The 17,499-nt window shown below is 40.3% G+C and overlaps 1 protein-coding gene across 3 annotated transcripts; it reads left to right on the top strand.

The window, feature by feature from the left end:
* Window positions 1–4,448: 4,448 nt before the first annotated feature.
* On the top strand, window positions 4,449–17,115 carry LOC141911994 (uncharacterized). Of its 3 annotated transcripts, none has more exons than XM_074803141.1 (12): window positions 4,449–4,629; window positions 6,943–7,044; window positions 8,277–8,447; window positions 9,572–9,817; window positions 10,797–11,029; window positions 11,625–11,678; window positions 12,372–12,590; window positions 12,875–13,012; window positions 13,687–13,791; window positions 14,616–14,765; window positions 15,143–15,954; window positions 16,873–17,115. In XM_074803141.1, exons 2-12 carry the CDS (start codon window positions 6,954–6,956, stop codon window positions 17,111–17,113), a joined length of 2,460 nt encoding a protein of 819 aa, XP_074659242.1. In that variant the 5' UTR covers window positions 4,449–4,629; window positions 6,943–6,953; the 3' UTR covers window positions 17,114–17,115. The 3 variants fall into 3 exon arrangements, with proteins under 3 accessions (XP_074659242.1, XP_074659243.1, XP_074659244.1); XM_074803142.1 differs by having other exon boundaries at window positions 6,946–7,044; XM_074803143.1 differs by lacking the exon at window positions 4,449–4,629 and adding an exon at window positions 5,264–5,367.
* The last annotated feature ends 384 nt before the right edge of the window (window positions 17,116–17,499 follow it).

Raw genomic sequence — 17,499 nt, forward strand, 5'->3', positions numbered from 1 at the left:
CGGTAGAATAAGAACTCGTAGAAACACCACGGTATCAACCTATCGGGAAGATACTCGAAATAGTAATAGAAATAGTGAATATAGGGACAACGTTTTTTGACGTCAGTTATGTACATGAACATGACGTCGCAATCGGTCAGTCCGATGTCGTAGAGGAAATACATCATCATCTGCGAATAATCGACGATTAAATGAAACACGATGACAGTTTGATCGGTAACCGCGATAGCCATCAGATAGAGGAACGTGTAACGAACCGACTGACACATCCGACAATTTATCAGTAAAACCACGGTCAGGATATTAAAGAAATTTCCCGCAGGAAGAAGCAGCAAGATTCTGGTGTAATGGCTGCCGCTGTCGGTATACCGCAGGAATCTAAAGAACGCTCGTTCGAAACGACGAATTGTAGGCGCATTAGCGACGGTTGGAGCGAAACTATTCGCAGGTTCCAGCGAGGTAGCTACAATCGACTGATTCATGTTATTATCAGAACGCGAGCGTCGCTGAATCTGACGTAGGACACGGCTGCTGCCGGGAAAGCGCGATATCTAAATCTCTGTATATTGCTGCGACACGCGTGGTAAGAATTGATGTTTTAGGAGGAATACAGAACTATGATTCGCGCAAATAGATGACACTGAAAAAATGCTAGATGTACTGCCAGTTGCTAGCGAATTGAACTGCAAGCATTTCCAGGTGTCTACAGTTACCCCTTACGTGGGAAATCATGGATCCAGGTGTCTACAGTGACGCTTGCAAAGATGAATATCACTCTACAACAAGAGTTTTACCTTCGACACTGGCCTAAATAGGTATAGACCTTTCCAAGAAGAGGACCCACCGAAGCCTCGGGCGGATATCCCTCATAATGTATATATTCGTTGCGCGTAAGGTAAGGGGGTATAATATTGGTAACATTAAGATAACATCATTTTTCTAGAAATATATATCAATGCTGCAGTGCCAGAATGTTGATTGTGTACTTCGATTTAAGCAAAAATGTTTGTAAACTCGACCGCCGGTCACATATCTGTACTTCGATTTCCGATTTCAAAATCAAACCCCCTGTTTCGATCCTGGCAGGTGTGGTGGGTCTGTGAGGGACACTCAATCGAAAAATCAGACGAAATTTACCAACCGAATAAATAACAGGGACAATGACGAGAGAAATCCCACAATAATAATAACAAAGCCAAAATTGAAAAATTCTGTATCAGAATGATTGTGTTTGAGGAGCGACGTTTTGGCTAAAAACTGTTAGCCATCATCAGGTGTACTGAGACCAAAATAAAATAACAGGATATTTATACATGAATATGACAAATGATAAACATTAAAGGATTAAGATTAAAGTAATTAAATGACAAAAACCGGAACAATAAGGAAGAAAACAAAGAAGGCAAACGACAAACTAAGGCGAAGTAATCAAAAAACAAATGCCCAGAGGGATCAAAGGCAGACAAACTAAGGGGTAATCAGACAAAAACAAAAGGCAAGAACATCAAAGGGATAATCAAGAACTGAGTGAGGGAGTGAGTTAGTAGAAGTGTCAAACGGAGAAAACAAGCTAACGGGATTAGAATAATAATAAAAATAATAATTTTATTTTTTCCATTTTGAATTATAATAACCGTACAAAGTAATACAAATACCAAAATTCGAGATGGAGGGAAACATGAAGAAACCTGTTAAGGTTTATATGATATTCCTGCCACCCTCGTACACCCAATCACACTGTCTTTCACACCACATTCATACAGAAATTACTTAAGTGCCAGATGGCAGAGACTGGCAAATATATAGATATAGATTAGAATAGAATAGATATAGAATAAAATAGATATTCATAGTCTAAACAGGGACAATCCCTATCTTTAGGTCAAAAAAGAAATGTTGAAAACTTTTCTATTTTGATTTAACCAGGTTCATATGAATGTTAATAATAGTAATATCTTCATTGTCAGAGAATATTCTCGTCAGTAAATCAGTAAACGCGATTACATATCATGACCTGATTTGATAAACTATATTAATAAAGTGATCTGATATATTTTACTTTGTTCAGAAACTTTGATAAATTGATATAATATATTGAGGGGGTTTCTCATAAATTTGGCAACTTTCTATATGTACTGAGGGCAACATAGAATAACTTGGACTTCGTCCTCCATCTCATTTGAGATTAGACCTTCTCAAGAGTTAGTCTTCATACACCTGCACAGTCTGAGAAACTGTGTCACTTCATGTAACTCCCCCGTCTGAGTTCGTGGCCCACCTTGTTACGCCGGTCGGCAAATACACCGAGATGGAATCGGCGGCAGCAGCCACAGACAATGAAAACACAACTCGTGGCATTTCGTGATACTTTACGTATCCTATTATTCGAGTACTAAACCGTACAACAAGTTGTCATGGAATGAACAGTCGACAGGTACCTGATCATATCGCGAATCAGACTGACCAGAGTACCACCTAGCGGCCAAAACACATTACAATAGGTTAAACTTTATTCGCATATAAAATTACAAACCTTTATTTACATTTATATCTACGGAGTCCTAATGGATGAATGAAATGGTGTAATATGAATATTTCTTTTTCGTGGGAACGAAATATAGTCGTTTCGTAGATTTTTTCGACGATTATGTTTTTCACGGGAACGAAATAACCTTTTCGTTGGAAAGAAATGATTTTCGCGGGAACGAAAAGATTTTCGTAGGAACGAAAAGATTATTTCGTGCTACGTTTCGGGGAAAGTATAAATCTTTTCACCACGTCACTGTTGTGGAGATAGTTAGTAGTTTAGATAAATGTACGAAAGCTGGAGTTCATGGCCAGTGTTGTTATCGCCAGACAACCTGCGTTGATGCGTACGTCATACATAAACATAAATAGAGCTTATATAAATAAACAAGTCTGGAACTGACGTATGTGTCTACGTAGGTAAACCAAATATGGCGCGGCCATGAGCTCTGGTGAGTGCAAAAGGGTATTTATAGATAATTGTGACGTGTGCAGATACGTCATCACCCATACATGGGTGGGAGGAATGTTGTGACGTATGAATACGTCACAATCCATGAATTCCAAGCCATGTGTGGAAGAGGGCCTGCACACGTTACTAAAGATAGAATAATATAAAAGGGTTTAAGAAAGCTTTAGAGAGAGGTTGGAGAGAAGAGGTTTTAGGGAGAGCTCCGGGGAATGATCTTGTATACATCTGGTAAGAGAAAATAAAAGAATAGATAACTTAAGAAATTGTTAAGTTATATCCGGGAGCCTTGTAAGAAAGTCAAGACCAAGGACTGTGATCCGGCCCAAGAGAGTGTCCCTCGCAACATCGTCGAGAGAAATCATTACCACAACACTGTTACATATACGCGACCACAACATCACCTTCACGACTCAGTACACATACCTCTTTTTACGCGCATACTTATATCCTAATAGCCCCCTTAATCGCACAACGCTAAACTCTTAGGCAACGTCACGTATTTATTTTCTCAGAAAAGTCAACTTTTCAAGAGTGACGGCTCGGTATCCGACGTAGGCCTACTTTTTGTATCTGTACCTAGATACTGGGGTCTAACATATTTTAAACACCGGGCCCCTGTTTCGGTGTCCAAGTTTCCGCATCCATGTCAGTGCGCCCCGCACCCCGACCTGGGGCGCTGCGGGAAGATTTTTGGGGATGTATGTTTTTCCGGACGCTCCCTCAAACGAAGTTTCAAAAACGAAAAGGAAATACTCATCGAATACGTAGCTCTTATTGTTCGTTTTGCGAGAAAGACACCGGCGATGACGAGCCAATAAGGAACTGAGATGCAACATATTCAACATTGTCCAATGTATCTACGAGCAATTATCTGAACATGTTCAGATAATTGCTCGTAGATATATTGTCCAATGTATAAACGATATTCTAAAGAGGCACAGGTTCCGTTGATTGTTTACTCGGGTCGTCGCCGCCATTTTCCTGTAGTTTCGCTCGTCTGTAGAGCAATACCGAATGTTCTTTAAGCGCTACAAATGACGCTACGGCTAGTCCGATAATCAACGTGAAAAACACACCAGACATTTCGAAAAACGTCAACGGTTCAGTCTTCGATATTTCGTTTGACCAACCGTCGCGAACGTTACATGGAAACTGACGTTTCATATACCTGAAAAAAAGAATGAAAGGACTGAAGTCGAACCGTTAGTTACTAAAAATCGAATTCAACGATTGTGACAAAATTCTTTTCCCTGATCCTGAACCTAATTCCACAGTTCGGAAACAAGATTGCTTGAGTTTTTATACTCATACGAAATGAACAAAAATAGATTGAACTAGAGTGATTGGTTTTTCTTTAGAAAAGAACATACGTAATGTTACGTGTATCGAAACCGGTTTTTGCGTTAGACATAACGCACCATTCACCTGGAAGTGCCGCGTGTTACTCGCCGAACCAGCTGTTTGCGTTGTTTGCGCCGTTCCAATACGCAACATAAAACATAGGTAGATATCCTCAAAACATAGCGCCGTTAGTCGTCTTTTTTGATGCTGGTTCCTATCGGATACACGGATATTCTTATCAAGGATAAGACGGTGGTTAAAACTGTGTGTAAACGATTAGCGATTCTGAGGTAAGAAATAGCACAATTTCGCCTTTAAATTACAGCGTGAATCATACGTAAACTGTTATACCATCGTCTGCGTGATATGTATGATTTTTTAATCGATACAAAATCAATTCTACGACCTGATTATGAATTTCAAGAATTCCCTTATCCCCCTCCCTCTATCTCTCTCTCTCTGTCTCATTCTCTCTCTTCCATTCATCGTCCCTTCATAATCTCTCTCCCTCTCCCTCTCCCTCTCCCTCTCCCTCTCCCTCTCCCTCTCCCTCCCCTCCCCCTCCCCCTCCCCTCCCCTCCCCCTCCCCCTCCCCTCCCCTCCCCTCCCTCTCCCTCTCTCCCTCTCCCTCTCCCTCCCTCCCTCCCTCCCTCTCTCCCTCCCTCCCTCCCTCCCTCCCTCTCTCTCTCTCTCGTCCTCTATCATACCTCCAACCAACCTCTGATATCAGTACCTACCTCTTCCTCTCTCATCCCTCCGCCCATATCAGAATACCTCCCTTTCTCTAGCCTCCTTTCATACGTCCCTAGCTCTATCATACTTCCCTATCCCTTCCTCTCGCATTCGCTGTGCCATTTAATGCGCTATGCCAGTAATTTAATCATATTGAATGAACGCTTTATGCCCTGGTTTTTAGTCAACAAAGCTTCGCAATGACTGACAACAGTCTGGTGTCTGTCTGGCTGCTAGTTCCCGGCTATATATAGCGTCTATATTAGGCTCTTCGCAGATCAAGGTACAGTTTTCATGTATGATATTTATATTCTAACGTCGTAAAGATCGATAGTCACATTTACGCTCCAGTTTAAAGAACATGATGCGTCCATATGATATACACGGGTCCCGAAGTCGAAACTTATTAAAACTTCGAAAGTACTCTAGGGTTGTTCTTTATTGACTAGAACTCAGTGGATCTTTTAAACTGGACTTAAGTTATAAGACTATCGAACTGGCCCCAATTGATTTTAAGGCTGATCGAAAGGCCATCGAAATCTTTACCTAACTGATAATGTGCTCCATTTTCTGGAGTGAGTCAGTTGCAGTTTATGAGATACATTTCTAATCACTTCGGCAAATCTTTATTATACCGCATCAAGAGCGTTAGCAGGATTTTCTTCTTTTCTTCGGGGGGGGGGGTACATTTTTTGAAAACGTTATTGAAAAATTAGCCTCGATTATACGTAACGCTGTAGTAGCCTAACAATAAACACACCAGAAAAAAATGCCACCAGTGAAAATGACAGTAGGAAAAAATGCTACCGATGTTTTGATAAAATGCTACAGATTATTTGCACACTTCATCTATCAACATTACATACAAGTCCGAAGTATAATTAATCATCTACTGATTATGAATTCAATTTTTTCAACTAGGAATAGATAATTTTACAATTAGATAATTAAGTGTAATAAAACGAACATTCGTAACATACCACATAAAACAATTAAGGGATAAAAAGATTTAGAATATCAAACTAGAGAGCAATCAGATAGAAAGAGATCGTAAGATGATTGATAATCATCGTAGTTTAACTAAGATTTATGTATCGGAATAGCTTTATTTTTTCCTGGTGGCATTTTTCCTACTTTCCACTCATGTGGCATCGTGCGATTAGTACAGGGACCGCCCTAACTTAGTTGTGCAATCTGATAATCACACCCACGAGACGTTACAAACGATTTCATAGTAAATAATCCATTTCATTCCATTTTCAATATTAGTCGAGCGATAAAACAGAATATGCGGCCGAGTAGCACTTTACACTTTTAAGCATCCATCGCCTGGTCTTTTGAGACATACGTACGTAGTCATATATACGGAAGCGATAAGGGGCCTCGAGATGTCGCGTTCCAACTCGCCAAGTCGCCATATTTATGTCGATATATCGCGTCAAGTCGACATGAATATGTCGACATATCGTGACGTTTTGACGACATATTTCGTTTTCACGACCATTTTCCTCGCGACAAGTCGACATATTCATGACGACTTGAAACTCAGTCGTCATATCACTGGTGTCCTCATCTTACATTAAGACGTGTCTTCAAATGACGGCTTATCCCGTGGAAAATGGGCGAAAAAGCGAAATTTGTCGTGAAAACGTCACGATATGTCGCCATATTCATGTCGACTTGACGCGATATATCGCGATATATCGACATAATATGGCGACTTGTCGAGTTGGAACGCGACATCTCGAGGCCCCTTATCGCTTCCGTACATATACACACTGTCACAGATGAAATGGGCATAATAAAACTCAATTAATGACTGTCATATATACGAAATGTATTTAACGCATTTCGTCCTGTTCTTTCGACAGAAGAAGAAGAAATGGGAATGTTTCGTTACTCATCGATATGGGTAGTTCTATTCAGTTCCGGTTTTCTGATGACGGCCACCTCGGCGAAAACGATGCGAGTCGGTAAGTTTTTTAAAGCTTAGAAACCACATTAAATGTTTGATTCGAGTATTTTTCATTGATATCGTAGACAACGACCGACAAAACTACGGAACTACTGAAGCGATAAGGGGCCTACTATGTCTAGTTTTCGCGTGCCGACTCAAAACGTCGCCATAATTGTGTCGACATATCGTGACGTTTTGTACGGAAGCGATAAGGGGCCTCGAGATGTCGCTTTCCAACTCGACAAGTCGTCATATTTATGTCGATATATCGCGATATATCGCGTCAAGTCGACATGAATATGTCGATATATCGTGACGTTTTCACGACAAATTTCGCTTTTTGCCCATTTTCCACGGGACAAGCCGTCATTTGAAGACATGTCTAAATGCAAGATCAGGACACCAGTGATATGACGACTGAGTTGTAAGTCGTCATGAATATGTCGACTTGTCGCGAGGAAAGTGGTCGTGAAAACGAAATATGTCGTCAAAATGTCACGATATATCGACATATTCATGTCGACTTGACGCGATATATCGCGGTATGTCGACATAAATATGGCGACTTGTCGAGTTGGAACGCGACATCTCGAGGCCCCTTATCGCTTCCGTAGTTTTGACCACAAATTTTCCTTTGTCGTCATTTGACAAACGAAATGTAAGGCGAGGACGCCAGAAATATGACGACTGAGTTTGTCGCGAGGAAAATGGTGGAGAAAACAAAATATGTCGTCAAAACGGCACAATACGCCGACATGATTATGTCGACTTGACGCGATATATCTCGATATGTCGACATGATCATGGTGGCTTATTGGGTTGCCACGCGACAGCTTAAGGCCCCTTATCGCTTCCGTTTATAAAACGCCTCGATTAATGCTGTTAAATCGATTTAACAAACGCATCTGATGTTGAATGTCTGTATGTCGATGGTGCAATAATGATATTTTCATAATATACTTTTTTCTGTTATTGTGATATTGATGAGCTGTCAGAACGAGAGATTCCTCGGCTATCAGAAGAGTTTCAAATCAACTACGTACCCCAACAGCACCTATATTCCCAAATTCAGCCCGTCCTGTGGTACGGAAGCGATAAGGGATAAGGAGCGATAAGAAGCGATACTGTGGATCTCATTGCACAGGACTTTCCATGATCTATTACTATACAAGCTCCATAAAAAAATCCAAGTTTTTTCCAAAAGGCGCGTCGAATAAGTCATTTATAATGAATGTCCTTGACTTTCAGTCTGTATCGTCACCGATCATTTTCCGAATATGCAAGAACGAGTCGAGTATTTTTGGACCGCGATCGCGAGAGTTCAAGGTCAGGAATATAATGCGACCAAGCCGTCTATCGATTTTACATTCGTCGATGTCCGGTCAGAGATCAACGATGGAGTCGGTCTCAACGAAAAGCGTAAGTTCCATATTGGTATTTTATAAACATGCAGTGCTGTTTGATTCAGTAGTGTGCGGGCTACACTAGAAAGGCCGTAGTCCCGCCGTGGATCAATCCAATAGGGTTTCTATCTCGGGAAACCAAGAACCAAACGAGCAAGATATTTAGATGAATAAAAATCTAATATCGATTTAGATGAATAAAAATCTAATATCTTCGATCACAACTGTGGCGAGTAAGGTCTCCGTGATAGTTCGTCAGGTGTCGCTAGTGGTTACTCGGTAGACCGCAATTCGAATCAGCCTTTCTTTTATACATGTATAAGTAAATCAATTATGAGTTAGATCTATACCAAACACTCAATAGGAAAGTCAATCTTTTTGAATTTTGAAGCCTCATTAAAATTTCAATGATAATAACATTCGTTAATATTAACGTTAAGTTAATGATGATAATTTAAACCCTAGAAGCCTAAAGCTTATAAACGGAATGAAATATGCTCATTCGCTCAAACGGCTCAAATGAATGAATGGGTTTTAAGATTTGATTTGAAAACAGATGGACTACATATCCCAGGTATTTCTGATTACTTGGGCAGAGGCTGAATGCCCGGGATACCGCACAACTGGCCATAGTAGTGCATTTTAACTGTTTTAAAGAAGATACCCGCAGTGCTACTGTGGCAATCGAGGATTACGTATGGCAGGCGAGGATCCGCCAGGTGTCGCCAGTAGATAGTTGGTCGCCCGCGTTCGATTTCTGTTACATTTCAATTAAATTTGAATGAACTTTTCTCTTAAATGAATCATTTATTCATGAAAAATATACCGATCTGATTAGACGAATAAAAGTATTCTATATTTGGTGGGTGGCGCTGTAAGAATACATGGATTGGGGAGTCTAGAAAATCCAGTTTAAAGACCTACTGCTCATCACGCCATCTGGTGGGATAGCTAGTTTTGCGGGTTCCCCGTGTATTCTTATCATTTCCATTACTATAGCGTATCGGTGACGTGCTACCCGAATGGATCAAAAACAACCTACCGATTCTTGACTCATCGGAAGACGTTTTTGCGACATTGTTTAATGCGTCGAAAGGAATTTTCGTGTATTTTCAATAAATCAAGTTTTGATATTTTCAGTGAAAAAGGTACTGCAAGCAAACTACGACGCCGCGATCGGACCGCCGGTAGAATATTTTCAAAGATACATAGGAACGGAATATTTCGTCGTTGGCGACGGGCTACAAGCTAAAGCGTGTCCGTCGTACGATGGAGTACACAACGTTCTGCCGACTTTGGATCAAGCGATGAGTCTCGTTTTCCCTTTCATTAAATCTACAGAGGACAAGCTTTGTTATGATTTCATAATCATCACGCATAATACAGGTATAATGATGGTATAATTGCTGATCTGCGTAACAAATGTGTCCCTGACAGATGCCTGCACTTCGACAGTAAAACGCCATAAACTGCCCACTTTAGTATTTGTAAAGAGGAATGAAACTTTAAATTAGATTTTCTTAAGTTTTTTTTTATATTTTTTATTTATTTTTCAAAATTTTGGAAGTTCGAACCCCGTACATTACCGTAGTGTCCTCGGGCAAGACACTTATCCTCACCACCTCTCTCCACCCAGGAGTAAATGGGTACCTGGTCTGATAGATGACTCATGAGCCCCCAGTAGTTGCTCGGATGTTATCCCCCCCCCCCCCCCCAGAGAGAGGTGACTGATGCATAGAATAGAGTTATAGGCTAAGGTTATTTGAACTGGACTCCGTTTGGGATACCTGCGCTATATTAATGACTAATATTATCATTATCATAATCATTATCATCATTATTATTATAATTATTATTATTATAATCATTAAGAATAAAATTGAAGTCTAAGTTCAACCCATTGGGCATTTAAGGTGTTAACATGGTAAAATACCATCAACTGTCCACTAGTTTTTATAAAGATGAGACCGGTAGAATTCAATTTCAAGTTCAAAGCGTCCAAAAGAAATTCCTAAGCAAAAACTGATGCCACAGAATAAAATCACATAAACAAAAACTGATAAATTACACACGTCAAATGTGTCGAAAGGTTGAATTACTATATGAACTGTACTGTAGTATCACTATGAGGCCACACAATCAATACCGGTAGCTTGTTTCTTATCAGTTTCATTTTTCTCATTAAAAGATAAATTTTCGTCACTTTTGGAATTTGGAATGAGGCTTTTCATTCCTCTCATTTTTTTTAAAGGGAGGTTAAAATAAAAACCTCGTCACGATTCCAGGCACAGGCTGATGAGAAACAACGCGGGTATTTCTCTGCGTGGCCTAAAACCGTTGAACGGACGGATGTATCACGTTTCAGGTGAGCTCGACGATTTTCTCCACGCGTTCGTCTCGTACTCGGACCAGTTTCGCGGTTACGAGAAGCTCTGTTTCAAGTACTACCCGCTCGTCACGGGCTGGACGAAAGGGGCGACGATGTATGAAAATATCGACCCTGAAACGTTCGATCAAGTGAAAACTGCGCGAACTTTCGGAGTGTCGCATATCATCGTATTCTCGAGAATGCCCAACGCTTACCATCCGTTCGAGGCGGTAGGTATATGAGATATCTGAAATCCGGGATGGGTTGCAACATACTAACAAAAGCGAAGCCAGGATTTTGAAAGGGCCGTTCTTAGATTATAAAAAGGGGACTTTTGGCATGTTCTATATTTTTGAAAAGCAAGCACCGTAGTTGCGACTCCCGTCTGGGGGCCTCACCCAGAAAATCTATTAAAAACTATTCCCGAAGCATCTAGTGAATATTTTACTCACACTCAAACTTGGGGGTCATTGGCATCGTATTGGGTTCCAATTACTGATACTACGGTCAGGGCCCAGTTTCACAAAAAAGTTTAACTCTTTAATCGATTAAATTTCTTCATTAAAATTCAAATTCTTAAATCGATTTAGGCCTTAATCCTTTTTGTGAAACTGGGCCAAGGACATCCGTTTTGAAATGTTACAATTTGAATTAAAAGATTATTCTTAAATAAAATCATGAAGGGCATTTTCTGAAAAGGGGAGTTCGCTCGAACGGACGAACTCCCCCCTGGCTACGGGCCTGTATTGTTGAAAGCCCAGCTGTGTGATTTTCTTAGTGTGTGAATGTGCCGTTGTCCATGCAGCCCGTTTGATACTTTTTCAGGCAACTAATTTTGACATGAACTCGTATCTTTATCGCTGGCTTTATCTGACATATGTGAGTACTGCTTCTTTGTAAATAATGAAAATTATTCAACCTTTGATTCTTCTCGGAACATCACTTCGACGATTGAGTTATGCCTATATAGATTTTGTGGCTGTAAATAAAAATATGAATGCGCACTTCGTCGATGTGCAATACGTCATGAATATTGGGTTTTCAAAATAAGAATTGCGATGGGGTACCGGCACTCACACCAGATGGCGTAACAATAGATTCAGTTAAACCATGGACTCTAAAAACGAATTTCGTTAAAACGTAGTGACAACTAATACATTTTCAATGAACTTTGAACTGGATTTTAAGGCGCCCAAATGGAAATGTTTTCAAACAAGTCATGACATAGATATGAGATTAACGTTCCTTATGAGTTTATGTTATGGTTTGACTGAAAATTGACAAAAACAATAAAAAAAAAGTACATTCAAATTCAAAAGAAATGTAGAAGAAATTGAGGTGCGGTAACTGAGTTACTACTAGCGAACCTGGTGGATCCTCGCCTGCCATACGTTGAATCCTCGATTGCCACAGTAGCGGCGCGGATACCCCATTGTGAATACTGAAGCTGGCTAGACTGGTTGCCGGTCGATTCAATTCAATTGTATAATTCAAGTCAAATGCGTACATGTGTTATTTTACCAAGGCGTCACTTAACTTTCAAGTTAATTTTCTTGTTTACGTATCTTTTAGGAAAACGTTCCTTACAAGTCTTTATCGGCGGCCCACGTCCCCCAAACGAACCCATCGCTGTCATTCCTCGATATGTTCAACGATAATCTAGTGAAGGCGTATAACCTGGCCGGATTACAAACGGACCATAAGAGTCGGGATTTTGGATTGTTCGACACGATTCTTACTTTATATGAATTTGCCGGCAGACAAATAAGAAGAAAATCGGAAAAGTTTTTTGTATGCGAAAATTTCACTGTTCCATGTTATGATATATCGATCGAAAGATTCCGTCAAACAATTCCGTCAAATTACAGTTATCTTCAATGACAACCTTCTAATTCTCAGTGACTTCAATGATTCAGTAAAATTATAATTAGTTAGCAATGACGGCATTATCATTTCCAATTACTTCAACGATTTGGTAAAAATTATGGTTGACCATCTCATACTCGCTGATTTCAGTAAAATTATGATTAGTAACTGATTTTCAATGAGATTAATCTGAGGTATTTCGATTCTAGGATGCTAAAGTCGAAGTTAATGGTTTCAGCGGACGATTTAGCTTCTCGCTGATGAACTGTCGCGAGGCGCCCGCCGTTAAATATTGCGAAACGGACGCGAATGAAAATAGAACTCAATGTGAAATGACTGATTTAGAGGTAAGAAATGCTTTCCGACCAGTGCAGCAACGATTGATGATGGAAAGTTGGGGAAGACCAAAATTCCACTTTAGCCAAAGTTAACTTTTTTCTTTACGATTCAGGACCCAGTTCCACAGTTCTGAATTAAGTTCAACTCTAGGGTTAACTTAATTGAAAATCAGCTAACTTTAACTCAGAGTTAACTCTAACTCACAACTGTGGAACTGTTTCTAGTACGTTCATGACTACAATCAAAGCTCGTTATAACGCCAGTCCCGGGACCGTCAAAATGTTGGCGGTATAACGAAATGACGATCGTGAGAGTTGAAATAGTATACACAACATGACTGTTAACCAAATCCAGAATTAGACATCAGTTGATCTTAATCTAGGAAAGGGTAAAAAATGATACAGTAGATGTGTGATACTGCTAACCACATGACTGTATCGATTCTTAAACAAAAGACTAGAAACGTCGTTGACGAAAGATCGTTGGCGGTTTAACGAATGATTTTACTATGAGTTTGAATAGGACTGTTCTAGGATTTCGTTGGCGTTGTGATGGAGGGTGAGAGGTGAAACAACAGGAGCTATTTACCTGTATATGGTCAATGTTCTCCGTTTTCTTAATGATTTCGGTGGTTCTGTAAAGATCATTACTCTTGACATATTTTTCGTTTCTTTTTTCATAGTACATGGATTGGAATGTACTCGACCAGGCAAACCCGATCAAAATTCTCCCAGATGATGGCGTGAAAGTATTTAGTGCTAACCTCGGGCGGATTCTGATAAGACTGGTTAGTATTTGAATTCAAATTTTGACCCGGATATTCGAACACAACCTCCCAGACGCAGCTTTAAATAAGGCTTTTATAAAGCACCACGTTATATCATATCCTATCACACACCACACCACACCACACCACACCACACCACACCACACCACACCACACCACACCACACCATATACTATCATATCATTTCATTTCATATTCATTTTCTGAATAATTTACATGAATGTTTAAAGAATATGTTAGGCTTACAAAAGGAATGTAATTTATTTGTTTTACACACAGATGTAAAATAACAGCAGGGCAGCCAAAAAAAGAAAAGCTCGTAGTGGTATTAAGCACCCTAAATGGCAAAAAAGGAAAAACACACACACATATTCATTTAAGACAATTTGGTAATCTTTTTATATCACACGACCCAAACATCTTAAGGAAGCTAGCAGTATTTAGCAAAAAAGGCACGTAGCGCTGTGCACACACGTCTTAATTGCGCGTGTAATGCTATGTACGAACTTTATAGAAGAAAAAACTGTTACTCTATATTGTAAATGTAACTGGAGTGGTACCTGCATTTGTATAACTGTATTATGAATCCTGTGCTCGAAAAAATTGTATAATTTCTGGAGCAATAAATTAAATCTGAATCTGAATCTTCACACATAATAAATGCATAGCACACACACGCATACGTACACGATATCAGATTTTGAACAATGTTCTCTTATTAGATTCATAGATAGAACCGAGATTTGTAGATAGTTTTAAGTTAAGATTTAAGGAATTCCGTTTATCGTCTTTATACAGCTGCCGCCGTTTTTTCTTTTGAACAGGAGCCACCGTTCTTTATCAGATCAGAAAGCGGCCACGTGAGCGGCATATTATTCGATTTACTCGAAATATACAAGATTTCTATCGACGTCGCGTTTGAATACTTTGAATATTCGTTAGGTGAAGATCTTTTGGATAGATTACAAGGTTTTGTGAGTATTTTCCCACGTCAAAACACCCGGTTTTGCGGCAGGTGAAATGCCACCAGAATCCGCTAGATGTCGCTTGGGTACGGGACGATATACCTTAAGTTCTTGTGTTTCTAAGTCTTTTCTATTTTGTACATTTAAACATTTTAACATTTAAATACATAATTCAAGCAAAACAATATACCGGTACTGATAGCTATGGAATTAGGAGAAGCCCAATTGACTTTTAAACGGTCGTAATCCCTCGTCCTTACTCCCACCGTGGACATGGTTCCCTACCATGATAAGAATGTGGTCAACGTCTTACTAGTAAAAACGTCGTATTATCTTATCTTTCTTCAAAAATCGAACAGTAATTCTACAGCAATTCTAATTTTTAGGGGGAGGTTGCGGCTGGAGGCTTTTCCATCGATTTAGAACGGGAGACCATCGTCGATTTCAGCGACCCGATCTATCCGGCGTCGCTGCACCTGGTATCGAAGCTGCCCGCAGTGGAAAAGAATCGCTGGCAATTTCTGAAACCGTTCGTCAGCACTTTATGGTTGGTCGTTCTGGCGACGATACTCGTCATAAGTATTTTGCTGTCGTTGTTGACGTTTATAGACTACACAACCGACACGATCTCGTTGGTGGACAGTTTCTACTTCACAGTGGCTCGACTCAGTAGCGGCAGTTCGGAGACTAATCCTAACGCCATTCCCAGTAGGATCCTCGTCGCCGTTGTAATGTTTTTCGGCATGGCGCTGTCGGCAGCCTATACGGCCAATATGACGGCGTTCTTGAGACTGAGAGCCGATGACCAACCGATAACGAGTCTCAGCGAATTGATCGAAAGGGGCGAGGGGAATTTCGGCGTCATCGGTTACACCGAAGTTGCAAAAATATTGTCGAAATCGCAGAAATTTCCCGATATTATTGTTTGGAATATAATACGCCGAACAGGTAACGTACTGCCGGATTTAGAAACGGCCGTTGAAAGGATCGTCAACGAGAATTTCATACTGATCACCGACACGTTGACGGCGCGGTACGCGGTAGCGCAAAGATGTGATTTAATCGAGCACGAACTGAAGCAGTTGTACGGATTACGATTCGCGCTCGCTTTGCCGAAGGGTGCGTTAGTAAAACGACCGATCGACGCATTGATCGCCAGCATAAGGGAAAGCGGTGAACAAAAGAAAGTGGAGGATAAGTAAGTTACTTCAGTAAAAACACTATCCGCTATCGGTTTAACATTATTGGTGTTGATATTTTTTTCAACGTTCGAGAGTATCAATATAATCAATAATTGTTGCGAAATCCCCTACGTATAAGGAGCCTGATTCAATTTCTCGGAAAGATAATTTAGGGTTTTCTGCCAATTCGGTAAGAATACTTATTATTAATCCCATGCATAATCATTTTCATATATATTGTTTTTCACGCTTTTTTCGGTCGGTGAAATTCGCCTATCATTCCGACTACTGATCATCAAAGCATCGCAGAAATATAAAAATGTCCGACCGCGAAGAACCCTGTACGCAACACTGCCCTTCGAAGTAATTTCGCGAAAAAATGGCCGATTACACCGATTATAATGTACGAATGATCACGCGTATAAATAGCCCATTCCCTACATACTCTACAAAACTCAGACGACATTGAGATTTCTCATTTACGAGTTTAAGAAAGAGGAAGTCTCCGAGTATATCCGAATGCGGGTATACAGAAAACCGGCCGCGTAATCGGTGCGTTGCAGCTACATTTTTTGGGATAATGATTCGTGCAGTAGTTGTGCATCTAGTTTCGTGAAGAATATAAAGCTAAAACGATTCGAATAGCTGTCATTATTGATAACATAAACGACACTAAATGTCAACTGAGCTGAACATTCGAGTTTTACTTGTCCTGAAACTTGAGCTGCGAGCTAGTTCCAATTCTTGCGAATTTGGGGAAAACTCTAGTTGATTCTATTTTTGTTCATTTCGTATGAGTATAAAAACTCAAGCAATCATGTTTCCGAAATGTGGAATTGGGTTCAGGATCAGGGAAAAGAATTTTGTCACAATCGTTGAATTCGATTTTTAGTAACTAACTGTTCGACTAACAGTCCTTTCGTTCTTTTTTTCAGGTATATGAAACGTCAGTTTCCATGTAACGTTCGCGACGGTTGGTCAAACGAAATATCGAAGACTGAACCGTTGACGTTTTTCGAAATGTCTGGCGTGTTTTTCACGTTGATTATCGGACTAGCCGTAGCGTCATTTGTAGCGCTTATAGAACATTCGGTATTGCTGTACAGACGAGCGAAACTACAGGAAAATGGCGGCGACGACCCGAGTAAACAATCAACGGAACCTGTGCCTCTTTAGAATATCGTTTATACATTGGACAATGTGGCCAGGATTATCGATTGTATTCCCTTCATACAAGCGTGTGTCCGGATGTATTATTGTGAATATGTTGCATCTCAGTTCCTTATTGGCTCGTCTTCGCCGGTGTCTTTTTGGTGAAACAAACAATAAAGCCTAGCGCACATCGACACTGCGATTGGAGACAACTAGTTGCCAGGCAGTTTTCGGCGCATGAGAGCAACTGGCTGGATACAATCAGTTGCTCGAATTTGTCGATGTGAGCGAGCTTACGACTGGTTAGCGTCCATCTATCTCCAGTTCCACCCAGTTGCTCATGTTCTACTTTTGAGCAACTAGTTGTACTCAGTTGCTCTCATATCCGTCGATGTGAGCGCTCCATAATC

Source organism: Tubulanus polymorphus, chromosome 10 (assembly GCF_964204645.1).
Source record: "Tubulanus polymorphus chromosome 10, tnTubPoly1.2, whole genome shotgun sequence".
Lineage (NCBI taxonomy): Eukaryota > Metazoa > Nemertea > Palaeonemertea > Tubulaniformes > Tubulanidae > Tubulanus > Tubulanus polymorphus.

Coding starts and splice junctions, on each gene's coding strand:
- LOC141911994 (XM_074803141.1), top strand. CDS start 6,954: ATGGGAATGTTTCGTTACTCATCGATATGGGTAGTTCTATTCAGTTCC. Junction 9,818..10,796: donor AATCATCACGCATAATACAG/GTATAATGATGG, acceptor ATCACGTTTCAG/GTGAGCTCGACGATTTTCTC. Junction 14,766..15,142: donor TGGATAGATTACAAGGTTTT/GTGAGTATTTTC, acceptor TCTAATTTTTAG/GGGGAGGTTGCGGCTGGAGG.